A 12701-nucleotide genomic window follows, 5' to 3' on the forward strand; every position below is an offset into this window, starting at 1 on the left:
GTCACCCCAGGCGATCCTGCGTCCTCCCGCCCGGCTCCACGCGTCGCTCGTCTTCACAGCAGGAAGCCCAGCAGGAAGCTGACGACGAGGAATGGTCCAGCAGCTTCTCGCGCGATCAGCGATTACCAGCGGGGGAGCCGGTCGTAGGTAAGTGTCACATGCAGTGATATCGCTAGTAATATCGCTGTAACGTCACAAAATCGGTGACTTTACAGCGATATTGCTAGCGATATCGCAGTGTGTAACGGGGGCTTAAGACCAATAGATTTAGCTCATAGCAATATGGTCAATCTGTGATAGAAAGTAAAGTTATTCACACAAATCTTCTTTTTAATAAGGATCTATATAAAAAAAGTGAAGAAATTTCCTGCTTATCGAGTTCCTACAGATCCGAAGATTGACAAGAAGTTGATTAAACTGGAACAAGAAAAAGCATTTAACTTTTTAAAAAAGGATTTGGAAGCAAACGAGGGTGTGCTCAGGTATGCTGATCCTCACCCGTCTACACCCCAATGTCCCACATTATATATTCTGTACATGCTTACTACAATGTAAAAGGGGTTATCTGGGACTTTAACATTGACAGCCTATTCTTAGCATAGGTCAATGTCTGATTGAGGGGGTGGAGTGCGACACTTATCACCCCCGCCGATCAGCTGTTCCCGGAATCGGTGGCTGCCAGAACTGCTCAGTTACGGTGCTCAAAATCACAGCTCCATTGATTGTATAGTGGTTGAACCTGGAATTGCACATCCGCTCCGTTTTCAAATCAGTAGGGGGAGGATGTGCGGTACCCGGCCACTATACAGTACATGAAGCTGTTCAGCCCTGTATCTGAGCAGTTCTGGCCACTGTGAACAGCTAATCGTCGGGTGTGCCCGGTGTTGCAGCCCTACCAATCAGACACTGATGACCTATCCTAAGGATAGGCCATCATTGTTAAAGACAACCCCTTTAACGTAACTATAAAGGTATGTGAGAATTTGTGCACAGAATGAAGGTGTGGAATGTTAAAATATCAAACATGTAAATGTCTTTTTTTTTTTTACTATTATGACTTTTCTGTCATCACAGTACTAGATGTAAGAGAGATTTTCACTGGGTTATCCAACCTTTGAAAATTGATGGTTTTCCCAAGGATAAGTAATCCATATTAGAACACTAAGAGTCTGACTATTGGCTCCTTTAATCACAGTTATTGATGATGATTAGACAGCTCCTGACCCACAAGTGTAATGAAATAGATCACAGTTCAGTCTCCTTAACTATATACTGTATATACTTGTGTATAAGCCGAGTTTTTCAGCACGTTTTGTTGTGCTAAAAACAACACCACCGGCTTATACGCGAGTAATTGTCCCAGAAGACTATGAGGGAGGGGGCTGCTAAAGTGAAATGAATATTCACTGCACTTGCACTGAGCAGTCATTTCTCTTATGGTATGCGCACAGGTGCAGCCGCTGGCTTTCAGCAACTGACGGGCTCTCATGGGTGCCCGCTCATTAAGGTAATGAATATTCACCTCTCTCCACTCCTTTAGGCGTGTAGAAAGGTGAATATGCATTACCCTAATGAGCGAGGACACGTGATTTCTCCTTCGTCTCATTGGGGGACACAGAGACTGGGTGTGTGCTACTGCCGTCTGGAGGCTGACACTAGGCATACAAAAAACAAGTTAGCTCCTCCTCCACCGCATACACCCTCGCCCCTATAGCGGGCGGAAACCAGTTTTTTGCTTAGTGTCTTTGGAGGCACACGCAGTCTGGTTTCTCCAGACTAGGTTTCTTTTTCGGTTCTCACTATGAAGAGGAGATAGGGGCGACGGATCCTATAGAAAGGGTCCGATGTCCCCAAACCAGCAACGGGCGACTACGTGCGAGAGTCCCTCCACGTCTCCTCTCCCGCGACGTGGGACACTATGCCAGACTTAGCCCTGTCCACCCCTAGGTATGGAAACCATGGGCTTGCACACGGGCACAAGACTAGTCTGTGCGCCCCCACTGCTCCACCAACGCTTGACGGCGGTGCTGCATGGCGGCGGACGGTCCCTCTCCTCGCCCCTACAGGGCAGACGGAGTTAGGGTGCCTGCACCGTCCAAGAAGGAGACTAGCAGGTGCGGAGGGCCCTGGGCGCAGAGTCAGGTGGACCACCCCCCCCAAAACCCCCCCAATACCTGGGGCAGAGCGGGCAGTGGCTGCACAGGAGGTGGAGGAGAGGACGTCGCTGGGGCCCGGCGTTTGGACCCCAGGTGGGTAGCGCCATTAATTTAGCCCGCGGCTTCGGCCTAGGCCGCGGGCGGAAGTGGGCGGCCGCGTCTTAGGCGGCATCGCTTCGGCGCCCCCCGTCCCCGGTATCGGCGTTACAGGATCCGGGGCACATAGGAAGAGAACCCATACTGTGTCGCCAGGCCCCTCCGTTGCTTCAGCATCTGCGAGTGTGGCATCACGCTTGCCGTCACCCCTTTCAGGGAGCGAGCAGAGCTCAGTAGAGGATGTGGAAGAATCCTTGGACCTGGACACCCCAGGGTGCCGGGAGACGGTGGACAGTCTCATTGAGGCTGTCAACCAGACTCTGGGTATTGATGATGAGGTCACCCTAACCGCAGGGCATAAGGTGTCTTTTAAAAAGGCCCGGAAGCCGCGGAGAGTGTTCTGCACTCATCCTGAGTTCGAGGATATAGTGCAGCGGCACCGGGAACGGCCAGACAAGCGTTTTTCAGGACAGAAGACGCTAGGGTCAAGATATCCATTTGCGCCAGAGCTCTGTAAAAAATGGGCAGAGTCTCCGGCGGTGGATCCCCCGGTATCCCGCCTGGCCTCAAGATCCCTGTTATCAGTGCCTAGTGGTTCGGCCATCAAGGACCCCACGGATCGGCTCATAGAGGGATTAGCGCGCTCGGTGTACGAAGCATCAGGATCAGCGCTCTTCCCTTCCTTTGCGGCAACATGGGTAGCCAAAGCCATGATGTCCTGGTCGGACTCTTTAAATGAGATCCTGCAGGATAGGGAGTTGCCAGCAGAGGTGGCTGAGATAACAAGTCAGATCACAATGGCGGGTGACTATCTAATTAATGCATCCTTGGATGCAGCTGATAGCGCAGCACTTGCAGCAGCAAACGCAATCGCCATTAGGAGAGCCTTGTGGTTAAGGCTGTGGCGGGCTGATTCGGTGTCTAAAAAATCCTTGACTTCCCTGCCCTTTCAGGGTAACCGACTATTTGGGGAAGAATTGGATAGACTCATTTCGGACGCAACAGGGGGTAAAAGTAGTTTTCTCCCACAACAGAAAACAAGGACGCCATTTCGTCAGCCTCAGGCGCGTTTTCGGGCATTTCGCGCCCCCGCGTGGACGGCAACGGCCAGTACCCCCGCTCCTGCGCGCTATAACCATGACAAAGAGCGTCAGGTCACCTACAGGACCAACCCGCTGGGTAGGATGCGAGGGCGTCCGCCCAGATCAAGGGGGGCCAGGTCCCAGAGGCCCTCTACAAAATGACTCGAGAAGTGCGGTACCTGAGGACAGCAGGATTGGCGGTCGTCTGCGCCGGTTCTGTCACATATGGGCTGCGGTGGCACGCGACGCATGGGTGACGGAGCTGATATCTTCCGGGTACAAGATAGAGTTTATAAAACGTCCGCCAACACGATTTTTTCCCTCCCGGCTTCCCAAGTCAAGGTCTCGGGCAGAGGCATTAAGGGGGGCCATCGAAGTGCTGCAGCACAAAGGGGTCATCGTTCCGGTGCCAAGGAGCGAAAGAACCCAAGGGTTTTATTCCAACCTGTTCGCAGTGCCCAAAAAGGATGGAGCGGTAAGGCCGGTTCTGGACCTAAAGCTACTAAACAGGTTCATCAGGGTCAGGCATTTTCGCATGGAGTCCCTCCGGTCAGTTATATCCTCCATGGAGAAGGGAGAATACCTGGCCTCAATCGATGTTCAGGATGCTTATTTACACATCCCTATTTTTCCCCCGCATCAGAGATTCCTACGGTTTGCGGTCGAGGGACGGCACTTCCAGTTTGTGGCGCTGCCTTTCGGTTTGGCCACGGCCCCCAGAATATTCACGAAGGTGATGGCGGTCGCCATGGCCACTCTTCATTCCCGGGGCATTGTGGTGTTGCCATACCTGGACGACCTTCTGGTAAAGGGCCCGTCCCGTCCAGCGTGCGAGGAGAGTGTCACCATCACACTGGATACCTTGTCTCGTCTAGGATGGATAATCAACAGGAAGAAATCATTCCTCACGCCGGCCCAGAGGATTGTTTTCCTAGGGATGATATTCGATACCTCCCAGGGATTGGTAATTCTCCCTCAGGACAAGGCTCGGGCACTCCGACAGGGAGCTCGAAGACTTCAACAGCCAGGCCTCCATACTATCCGATTCGGGATGGGGGTCCTGGGCAGGATGGTGGCAGCGATGGAAGCAATCCCGTTTGCTCAGTTTCATCTCCGCCCCCTGCAGCATGCCCTGTTAGCGGCTTGGGACAGGAGCCCGTTCTCACTCGATCACCCGTGCAGGTTGTCCTCTCAGGTCCGACAGACCCTTCGATGGTGGACACGCGATCGGTCGCTTCTGCAGGGAAAGCCCTTTCCTCCGGATCATTGGTTAGTGATCACGACCGATGCGAGTCTCTCCGGTTGGGGAGCAATCTTCCGCCACCACACGGCACAGGGGCAGTGGTCGCCTCAGGAAGCTCGTCTCCCTATCAATCTGTTGGAGATTCGAGCAATACGGTTGGCCTTGCAGCAGTTCCAACACGTGCTAGCAGGATACCCGATTCGGATTCAGTCGGACAACGCCACGGCAGTGGCGTACGTGAATCACCAGGGGGGCACACGCAGCAGGGCAACCATGCGCGAGGTGGGACATGTGCTTCGCTGGGCCGAGAGGACCCACTCGATGATCTCAGCGGTTCACATTCCAGGCGTCGAGAATTGGGCAGCGGATTTCCTAAGCCGCCAGGACATCACGGCCGGGGAGTGGTCACTACAGCCCGAGGTGTTCCAGCAGATTTGCCAGCACTGGGGAACACCAGACGTGGACTTGATGGCCTCCAGGAAGAACGCCAAAGTGGGCGTGTTTGTCGCCCGGTCTCAGGATCCGCAAGCAATCGCAGCGGACGCATTGGTGATACCCTGGAACCAATTTCGGCTCCCATACTTGTTCCCGCCGCTGCCACTTCTCCCCAGGGTTATCAGGAAGATCAAGACAGAGGGGGTTCCGGCAATTCTGCTGGCCCCGGATTGGCCCTGACGGGCATGGTACGCGGATCTGGTACAGCTCATCGCAGACGTACCATGGCGGCTACCGGAACGACCAGATTTACTGTCCCAGGGAACGATCTGCCACCCGAACTTAGGGGCCCTGCGTTTGACGGCGTGGCCATTGAATCTTGGGTGCTGACCCAGGCGGGGTTTGGGCGCGAGGTAGTCGTGACAATGGTAAGGGCCCGAAAGCCAGCCTCGGCAAGGATCTATTATAACACTTGGAAGGTTTTCTTCCAGTGGTGTCGGGAACACGGGGTTCCGCCATTGTCCTTCTCTGTGCCCAACATACTGGCTTTCCTTCAGTCTGGCCTAGACGCAGGTTTGGCGCCAAGTTCCCTTAGAAGACAGATATCGGCCCTGTCGGTCCTGTTTCAGCGAAAGATCGCTACCAATTTGCAGGTCAGAACGTTCCTGCAGGGGGTCGTTCATTTAGTACCTCCCTTCAGAGCACCATTGGAGCCTGGGATCTTAATCTGGTCCTGTCGGTACTACAGGAGGCTCCGTTTGAGCCACTACAGGATGTTTCATTGGCATATCTATCCAGAAAGGTTGTGTTCCTGGTAGCCATAACATCCATTAGGCGAGTATCGGAGTTGGGAGCGTTATCTTGTGGAGCCCCTTTCCTGACCTTTTTTAAGGACAAGGTAGTCCTTAGGCCTCCGCCACCTTTTTTACCAAAGGTGGTGTCCTCGTTCCATATTAATGAGGACATTGGGCTGCCTTCTTTCTGTCCAGCGCCAGTTCACAGGGTGGAAAAGGCGCTCCACACATTGGATCTGGTAAGAGCTCTCAGGAGATACGTGTCGAGGACAGCACCTTTCCGCCAGACGGATTCGTTGTTTGTGATCCCCGAAGGGCGCAGGAAGGGCCTCGCAGCCTCACGGTCAACCATAGCCAGATGGATTCGCCTAACCATTCAGGAGGCTTACCGTATTAGAGGCACGCCAGTTCCAGCTGGAGTAAGGGCGCATTCTACTCGGGCAGTGGGCGCCTCGTGGGCGCTTCGGCACCAGGCTTCGGCAGAACAGGTATGCAAGGCAGCAACCTGGGCCAGTCTGCACACTTTTTGTAAACATTACAGTGTGCATACTCAGGCTTCGTCAGATGCGAGCCTGGGCAGAAAAATTCTCCAAGCAGCAGTGGCACACCTTTAAACAGGAAAGCATGCGGCTTGGATCGGTGAGTGTTATCCCACCCAGGGACTGCTTTAGGACGTCCCACAGTCTCTGTGTCCCCCAATGAGACGAAGGAGAAACATGGATTTTTGTGAGTACTCACCGTAAAATCCTTTTCACCGAGACGCTCATTGGGGGACACAGCACCCACCCTGATAGCCGGTTGGCTCATACTTATTATTTAACATATTTTCTTGTTTAAGACAGGGTGATCCTTTTTTCAGACATATGATTTATTGCATTAAGGCTAATTTTTGTATGTCCTCCTACTGCTTTTGCACTAAACTGGTTTCCGCCCGCTATAGGGGCGAGGGTGTATGCGGTGGAGGAGGAGCTAACTTGTTTTTTGTATGCCTAGTGTCAGCCTCCAGACGGCAGTAGCACACACCCACAGTCTCTGTGTCCCCCTATGAGCGTCTCGGAGAAAAGGATTTTACGGTGAGTACTCACAAAAATCCATGTTTCCCCGCCGCAGATGCTGCTGGCACCAGAACAAGATGCTGCAAGGGCATGCAGGGAGGGTAAGTGGGATGTTTTTTATGCTTTTCTCATGGGAGCCATGGGATGGGGATGAGGAACCATGCAGACAAGGATGGGAATAAGGGGCCATGCATACAAAGATGGGGATAAGTAGTCATGCATACAAGAATGGGGATAGGGAATTATGCATACAAGGATGGGGATAAGGAGCCAATCAGACAAGTGTGTGTGTGTGTGTGTGTGTGTGTGTGTGTGTGTGTGTGTGTGTGTGTATATATAATATGTGTTTTGAAGAATAATTCCTTTGAAAGCAATGTGTAAATGACAGAGAGTGTCTCTATGTAAAAGCTCATGTTAAAATCGCATTGCATTCGGATATCAATCACTCTGCATTAAGATGTACAGTGGGTATGGAAAGTTTTCAGACCCCTTTAAATTTTTCACTCTTTGTTTCATTGCAGCCATTTGGTAACTTCAATAAAGTTCATTTTTTTCTCATTAATGTACACTCTGCACCACATCTTGACTTAAAAAAACAGAAATGTAAAATTTTTTGCAAATTTATTAAGAAAAAAACCCTGAAATATCGCATGGTCATAAGTATTCAGTCCCTTTGCTCAGACGCTCATATATTTAAGTCACATGCTGTCCATTTCCTTGTGAGCCTCCTTAAGATGGTTCTACTCCTTCATTGGAGTCCAGCTGTGTTTAATTAAACTGATAGGTCTTGATTTGTAAAGGCGCACACCTGTCTATATAAGACCTCACAGCTCACAGTGCGTGACAGACCAAATGAGAATCATGAGGTCAAAGGAACTGGCGAAGGAGCTCAGAGACAGAATTGTAGCAAGGCACAGATCTGGCCAAGGTTACAAAAGAATTTCTGCAGTACTCACGGTTCCTAAGAGCACAGTGGCCTCCATAATCCTTAAATGGAAGAAGTTTGGGACCATCAGAGGTCTTCCTAGACCTGGCCGTCCAGCCAAACTGAGCAATCGTGAGAGAAGAGCCTTGGTGAGAGAGGTAAAGAAGAACCCCAAGATTACTGTGGCTGAGCTCCACAGATGCAGTAGGCAGATGGGAGAAAGTTCCACAAAGTCAACTATCACTGCAGCCCTCCACCAGTCGGGTTTTTATGGCAGAGTGGCCTGACGGAAGCCTCTCCTCAGTGCAAGACATATGAAAGCTCGCATAGAGTTTGCTAAAAAACACATGAAGGACTCCCCAACTATGAGAAATAAGATTCTCTGGTCTGATGAGACAAAGATAGAACTTTTTGGTGATAATTCTAAGCTTTATGTGTGGAGAAAACCAGGCACTGTTCATCACCGGCCCAATACAATCCCAACAGTGAAACTTGGTGGTGGCAGCATCATGCTGTGGGGGTATTTCTCAGCTGCCGGGACATGACGACTGGTTGCAATTGAAGGAAACATGAATGCAGCCAAGTATGGAGCTATCCTGGATGAAAACCTCTTCCAGATTGCTCTGGACCTCAGACTTGGCCGAAGGTTCACCATACAACAAAACAATGACCCTAAGCACACAGCTAAAATAACAAAGGAGTGGCTTCAGAACAACTCTTTGAGCATTCTTGACTGGCCCAGCCAGAGCCCTGACCTAAACCCAATTGAGCATCTCTGGAGAGACCTGAAAATGGCTTTCCTTCAACTTCACCATCCAACCTGACGGAACTGGAGAGGACCTGCAAGGAAGAATGGCAGAGGATCCCCAAATCCAGTTGCGAAAAATTTGTTGCATCATTCCCAAGAAGACTCATGGCTGTACTAGCTCAAAAGGCTGTTACTACTCAATGCTGAGCAAAGGGTCTGAATACTTATGACCATGTGATATTTCAGTTTTTGTTTTTTTTTAATAAATTTGCAAAAATGTCTACATTTCTGTTTTTTTTTCCAGCCAAGATGGGGTGCAGAGTGTACATTAATGAGAAAAAAAAAATGAACTTTTTTGAATTTACCAAATGGATGCAATGAAACAAAGAGTGAAAAATTTTAAGGGGTCTGAATACTTTCTGTACCCACTGTAAACCAGATGCTAGGTGTGAAAAATCAAATTTTATTTCCATAAAAAACACATGACACTAGCATTACACTTGTCTGACTCTCCTGCATCAAAATTGGACCGATTTTAAAATCGCTAGTGTGACTCCAGCCAAGGGCAGCCCTGCCACACAAATCCCATCAGCCCACATACTAATAAATAATAATAATAATCTTTATTTTTATATAGCGCTAACAAATTCCGCAGCACTTTACAGTTTGCACACATCATCGTCACTGTCCCCGATGGAGCTCACAATCTAAATTCCCTATCAGTATGTCTTTGGAATGTGGGAGGAAACCGGAGTGCCCGGAGGAAACCCACGCAAACACGGGGAGAACATACAAACTCCTTGCAGATGTTGTCCTTGGTGGGATTCGAACCCAGGACCCCAGCGCTGCAAGGCTGCAGCGCTAACCACTGAGCCACCGTGCCGCCCATACTATAGCGTGTCTCACCCCCGATCAGCGGATCCTTATTTACTTACTCCAGCGTTTTTTGTTTTCTTCAGCACTGGAGTGGTGCTTCAAGTGTAAGCCGCCTAACCCCAATGATATACTCACCCTCTGGCATTTTTTCCCATTTTCAGCACTGCTATGATGCCACGGCGCCATTTTGTAAGCACAGTTTCTGACAGCCAGAAGTCAGAAGTTACATCACAAGCTCTCAATGCAAGGTTATGAGAGCCAGAACGAGGCTCTCAGACTTCTACTGAAAAGTGACCTCCGCGCCACTCCATGGAACACTAGAGCTGCGAGCAGGTCACTTTTCACTGGAGACAAATCGGAGCAATGCTGGAGACCAGTGAAGGCAAATGAAGGTGAGTATGAGACAGGGGGCAGCAGACTTACATTTAAAGTACCACTCCAGTCGTACAATAAAAAAAATGCTGGAGTGGTGCTTTAAAGGAGCCACATGTTAATAGTTCAGCAGTGCACAGGATCGACCACAGCTCTATTTACATAGTGCTCTACAAAGCTCCAGTTTTCGGGATTATGGGGGTTACAGGAATTGGCAAGTTATCCCATATCCCGAGGAGAGGGGATTACTTGGGGTAACCCATTTAAACGCAGTTTCCATGATTTATTTTTGATTGGCCATAGGAATATTAAAAACAAACCGTTAATGACAATTCAGAAGTGCAATGCAGCCTTTCTGACAAGACAGGAGAAGTGTATATATACAGAATAAGGCCCTGTTCACACAATCAGCATTTTACATCAGTGTATGTAAACCACAACCAGCAGTGGGTGATAAATACAGAAGTGGTGACGTGTTTCTATTATACTTTTCCGCTGACTGATGTACCCCTAATTTTGGCTTACATTTACTGATGTAAAATACTGACCAAATACTGAATGTGGCCTTAATTCAAATATTGAGAATTGCTCCCAGTATACAGGAGAAGAGTGTGTGTGTGTGTGTGTGTGTGTGTAGTGCCCCGGGGCGGCCTATTGGGGGGGTCTTTATGTGATCCCTCACTAACCCGCCCCCATTTTACATTCCGTATATACTCGTGTATAAGCCGACCCGTGTATAAGCCAGACCCCCCCCCCCAACTTTTTTGCCACAAAAAAGCTGGGAAAACTTATTGACTCGTGTATAAGCCTACTGTGGAAAATGCAGCAGCTACTGGTAAATTTCAAAAATAAAAGTAGATACCAATAAAAGTAAAAGTAATTGAGACATCAGTAGGTTAAATGTTTTCGAATATCCATATTGAATCAGGAGCCCCATATAATGCTCCATACAAAATACACCCCATATAATGCTGCACAAAGGTTAATAATGGCACCATAAGATGCTCCATAGAATAATATGCCCCATATAATGCTCCATAAAGGTTATGGCCCCATAAGATGCTCCATAGATTATGCCCCCATATGCTGCCCCATAGACTATGCCCCCATATGCAGCCCCATAGACTATGCCCCCATATGCAGCCCCATAGAATATGCCCCCATATGCTGCTCCATAGATTATGCCCCCATATGCTGCTCTATAGATTATGCCCCCATATGCTGCTCCATAGATTATGCCCCCATATGCTGCTCCATGGAATATGCCCCCTTATGCTGCCCCATAGAATATGCCCCCTTATGCTGCCCCATAGAATATGCCCCCATATGCTGCTCCATAGAATATGCCCCCATATGCTGCTTCATAGAATATGCCCCCATATGATGCGGCATCGAATATGCCCCCCCATATGCTGCTCCATAGAATATGCCCCCCATATGCTGCTCCATAGAATATGCCCCCATATGCTGCTCCATAGAATATGCTGCTCCATAGAATATGCCCCCATATGTTGCTCCATAGAATATGCCCCCATATGCTGCTCCATAGAATATGCCCCCCATATGCTGCTCCATAGACTATGCCCCCCATATGCTGCTCCATAGACTATGCCCCCCATATGCTGCTCCATAGAATATGCCCCCATATGCTGCTCCATAGACTATGCCCCCCATATGCTGCTCCATAGACTATGCCCCCCATATGCTGCTCCATAGACTATGCCCCCCATATGCTGCTCCATAGACTATGCCCCCCATATGCTGCTCCATAGACTATGCCCCCCATATGCTGCTCCATAGACTATGCCCCCATATGCTGCTCCATGAAATATGCCCCCATATGCTGCTCCATGGAATATGCCCCATATGCTGCTCCATAGAATATGCCCCCATATGCTGCTGCTGCAAAAAAATGCCATACTCACCTCTCCTGCTCAGGATCCGGCACCTGTGATATTTACCTATCCGGGGTCCATTGCTGCTCACTACTGTCTGCGCATCCTCTGTCAGTGACTGTTCAGCCAGCAGAGGGCGCGGCGCGCACTAACCACATCACCACGCCCCCTGCTGGCTAAACATCACGGACACGGGAAGCAGCAGACGGCGGTGAGCAGCATGGGAACGAGGACAGGTGAATATCACTATACTCACCCGTCCTGGAACGTCTCTGCAGCCTTGCTTCTCCACTGTCTGCCTTCAGCGGTCACCTGATACCACTCATGAATATGCATGAATATGCGCATATTCATGAGTTTAATGAGCGGTACCACGTGACCGCTGAAGGGAGACAGTGGAGAAGCGAGGGAGCTGCAGAGAGTGCCAGGACGGGTGAGTATGATCTGTGACACCACCGCCCCCCTCCCCCGCTGACCCCCAGGTATATGACTCGTGTATAAGCTGAGAGGGGGGACTTTCAGCCAAAAAAAATGGGCTGAAAATCTCGGCTTATACACGAGTATATACGGTACATTATACGAGGGGCTGCTGATAAGTTTTTGGCTTTAACTAGAAAGAAACGAGATAGGAAGATGAAACTTTACATTTATTGCACATACTCTCCACTGATGTCAACACACTTCTTATATCAGTATTCCAAGATCTGTAAGCCTTGCAAAAAGAAGGATTCTGGTTGTGCCTAAAACCAGGCATCAGTAACAGCCATAGCATCAGAAATGGTGTGAAATTTGGTACCCTTGAGGTGTTTCTTCAGGTTTGGAAATAGATAATAGTTGGAGGGAACTAGATCTGGTGAATAAGGTGGGTGATCAACCAGCTGGAAGTTCAGCTCCGCCAGTTTTGCCTTGGTTGCTTGTGCAGTGTGAGCGGAGGCGTTGTCTTGCAGGAACAAGATTCCTTTGGACAGCTTGCCGCGCCTTTTGGCCTTCAGAGCTGCCTTCAATTTGTCCAAAAGTTTAATAT

General features: G+C 49.6%; 1 protein-coding gene across 3 annotated transcripts in view; it reads left to right on the forward strand.

The window, feature by feature from the left end:
• Positions 1–12701, forward strand: part of CARF (calcium responsive transcription factor) — a 127861-nt gene that overhangs the window by 75973 nt on the left and 39187 nt on the right. For all 3 annotated transcript variants that reach the window (XM_073551527.1, XM_073551526.1, XM_073551528.1), the window contains one exon: positions 339–482. In XM_073551527.1, coding sequence (XP_073407628.1) covers positions 339–482 — 144 coding nt within the window. The remainder of the gene's footprint in view (positions 1–338; positions 483–12701) is intronic.

This window comes from Dendrobates tinctorius, unplaced genomic scaffold, assembly GCF_039654945.1.
Source record: "Dendrobates tinctorius isolate UK_male_01 unplaced genomic scaffold, ASM3965494v1 ptg000177l, whole genome shotgun sequence".
In the NCBI taxonomy this organism is placed as follows: Eukaryota; Metazoa; Chordata; class Amphibia; order Anura; family Dendrobatidae; genus Dendrobates; species Dendrobates tinctorius.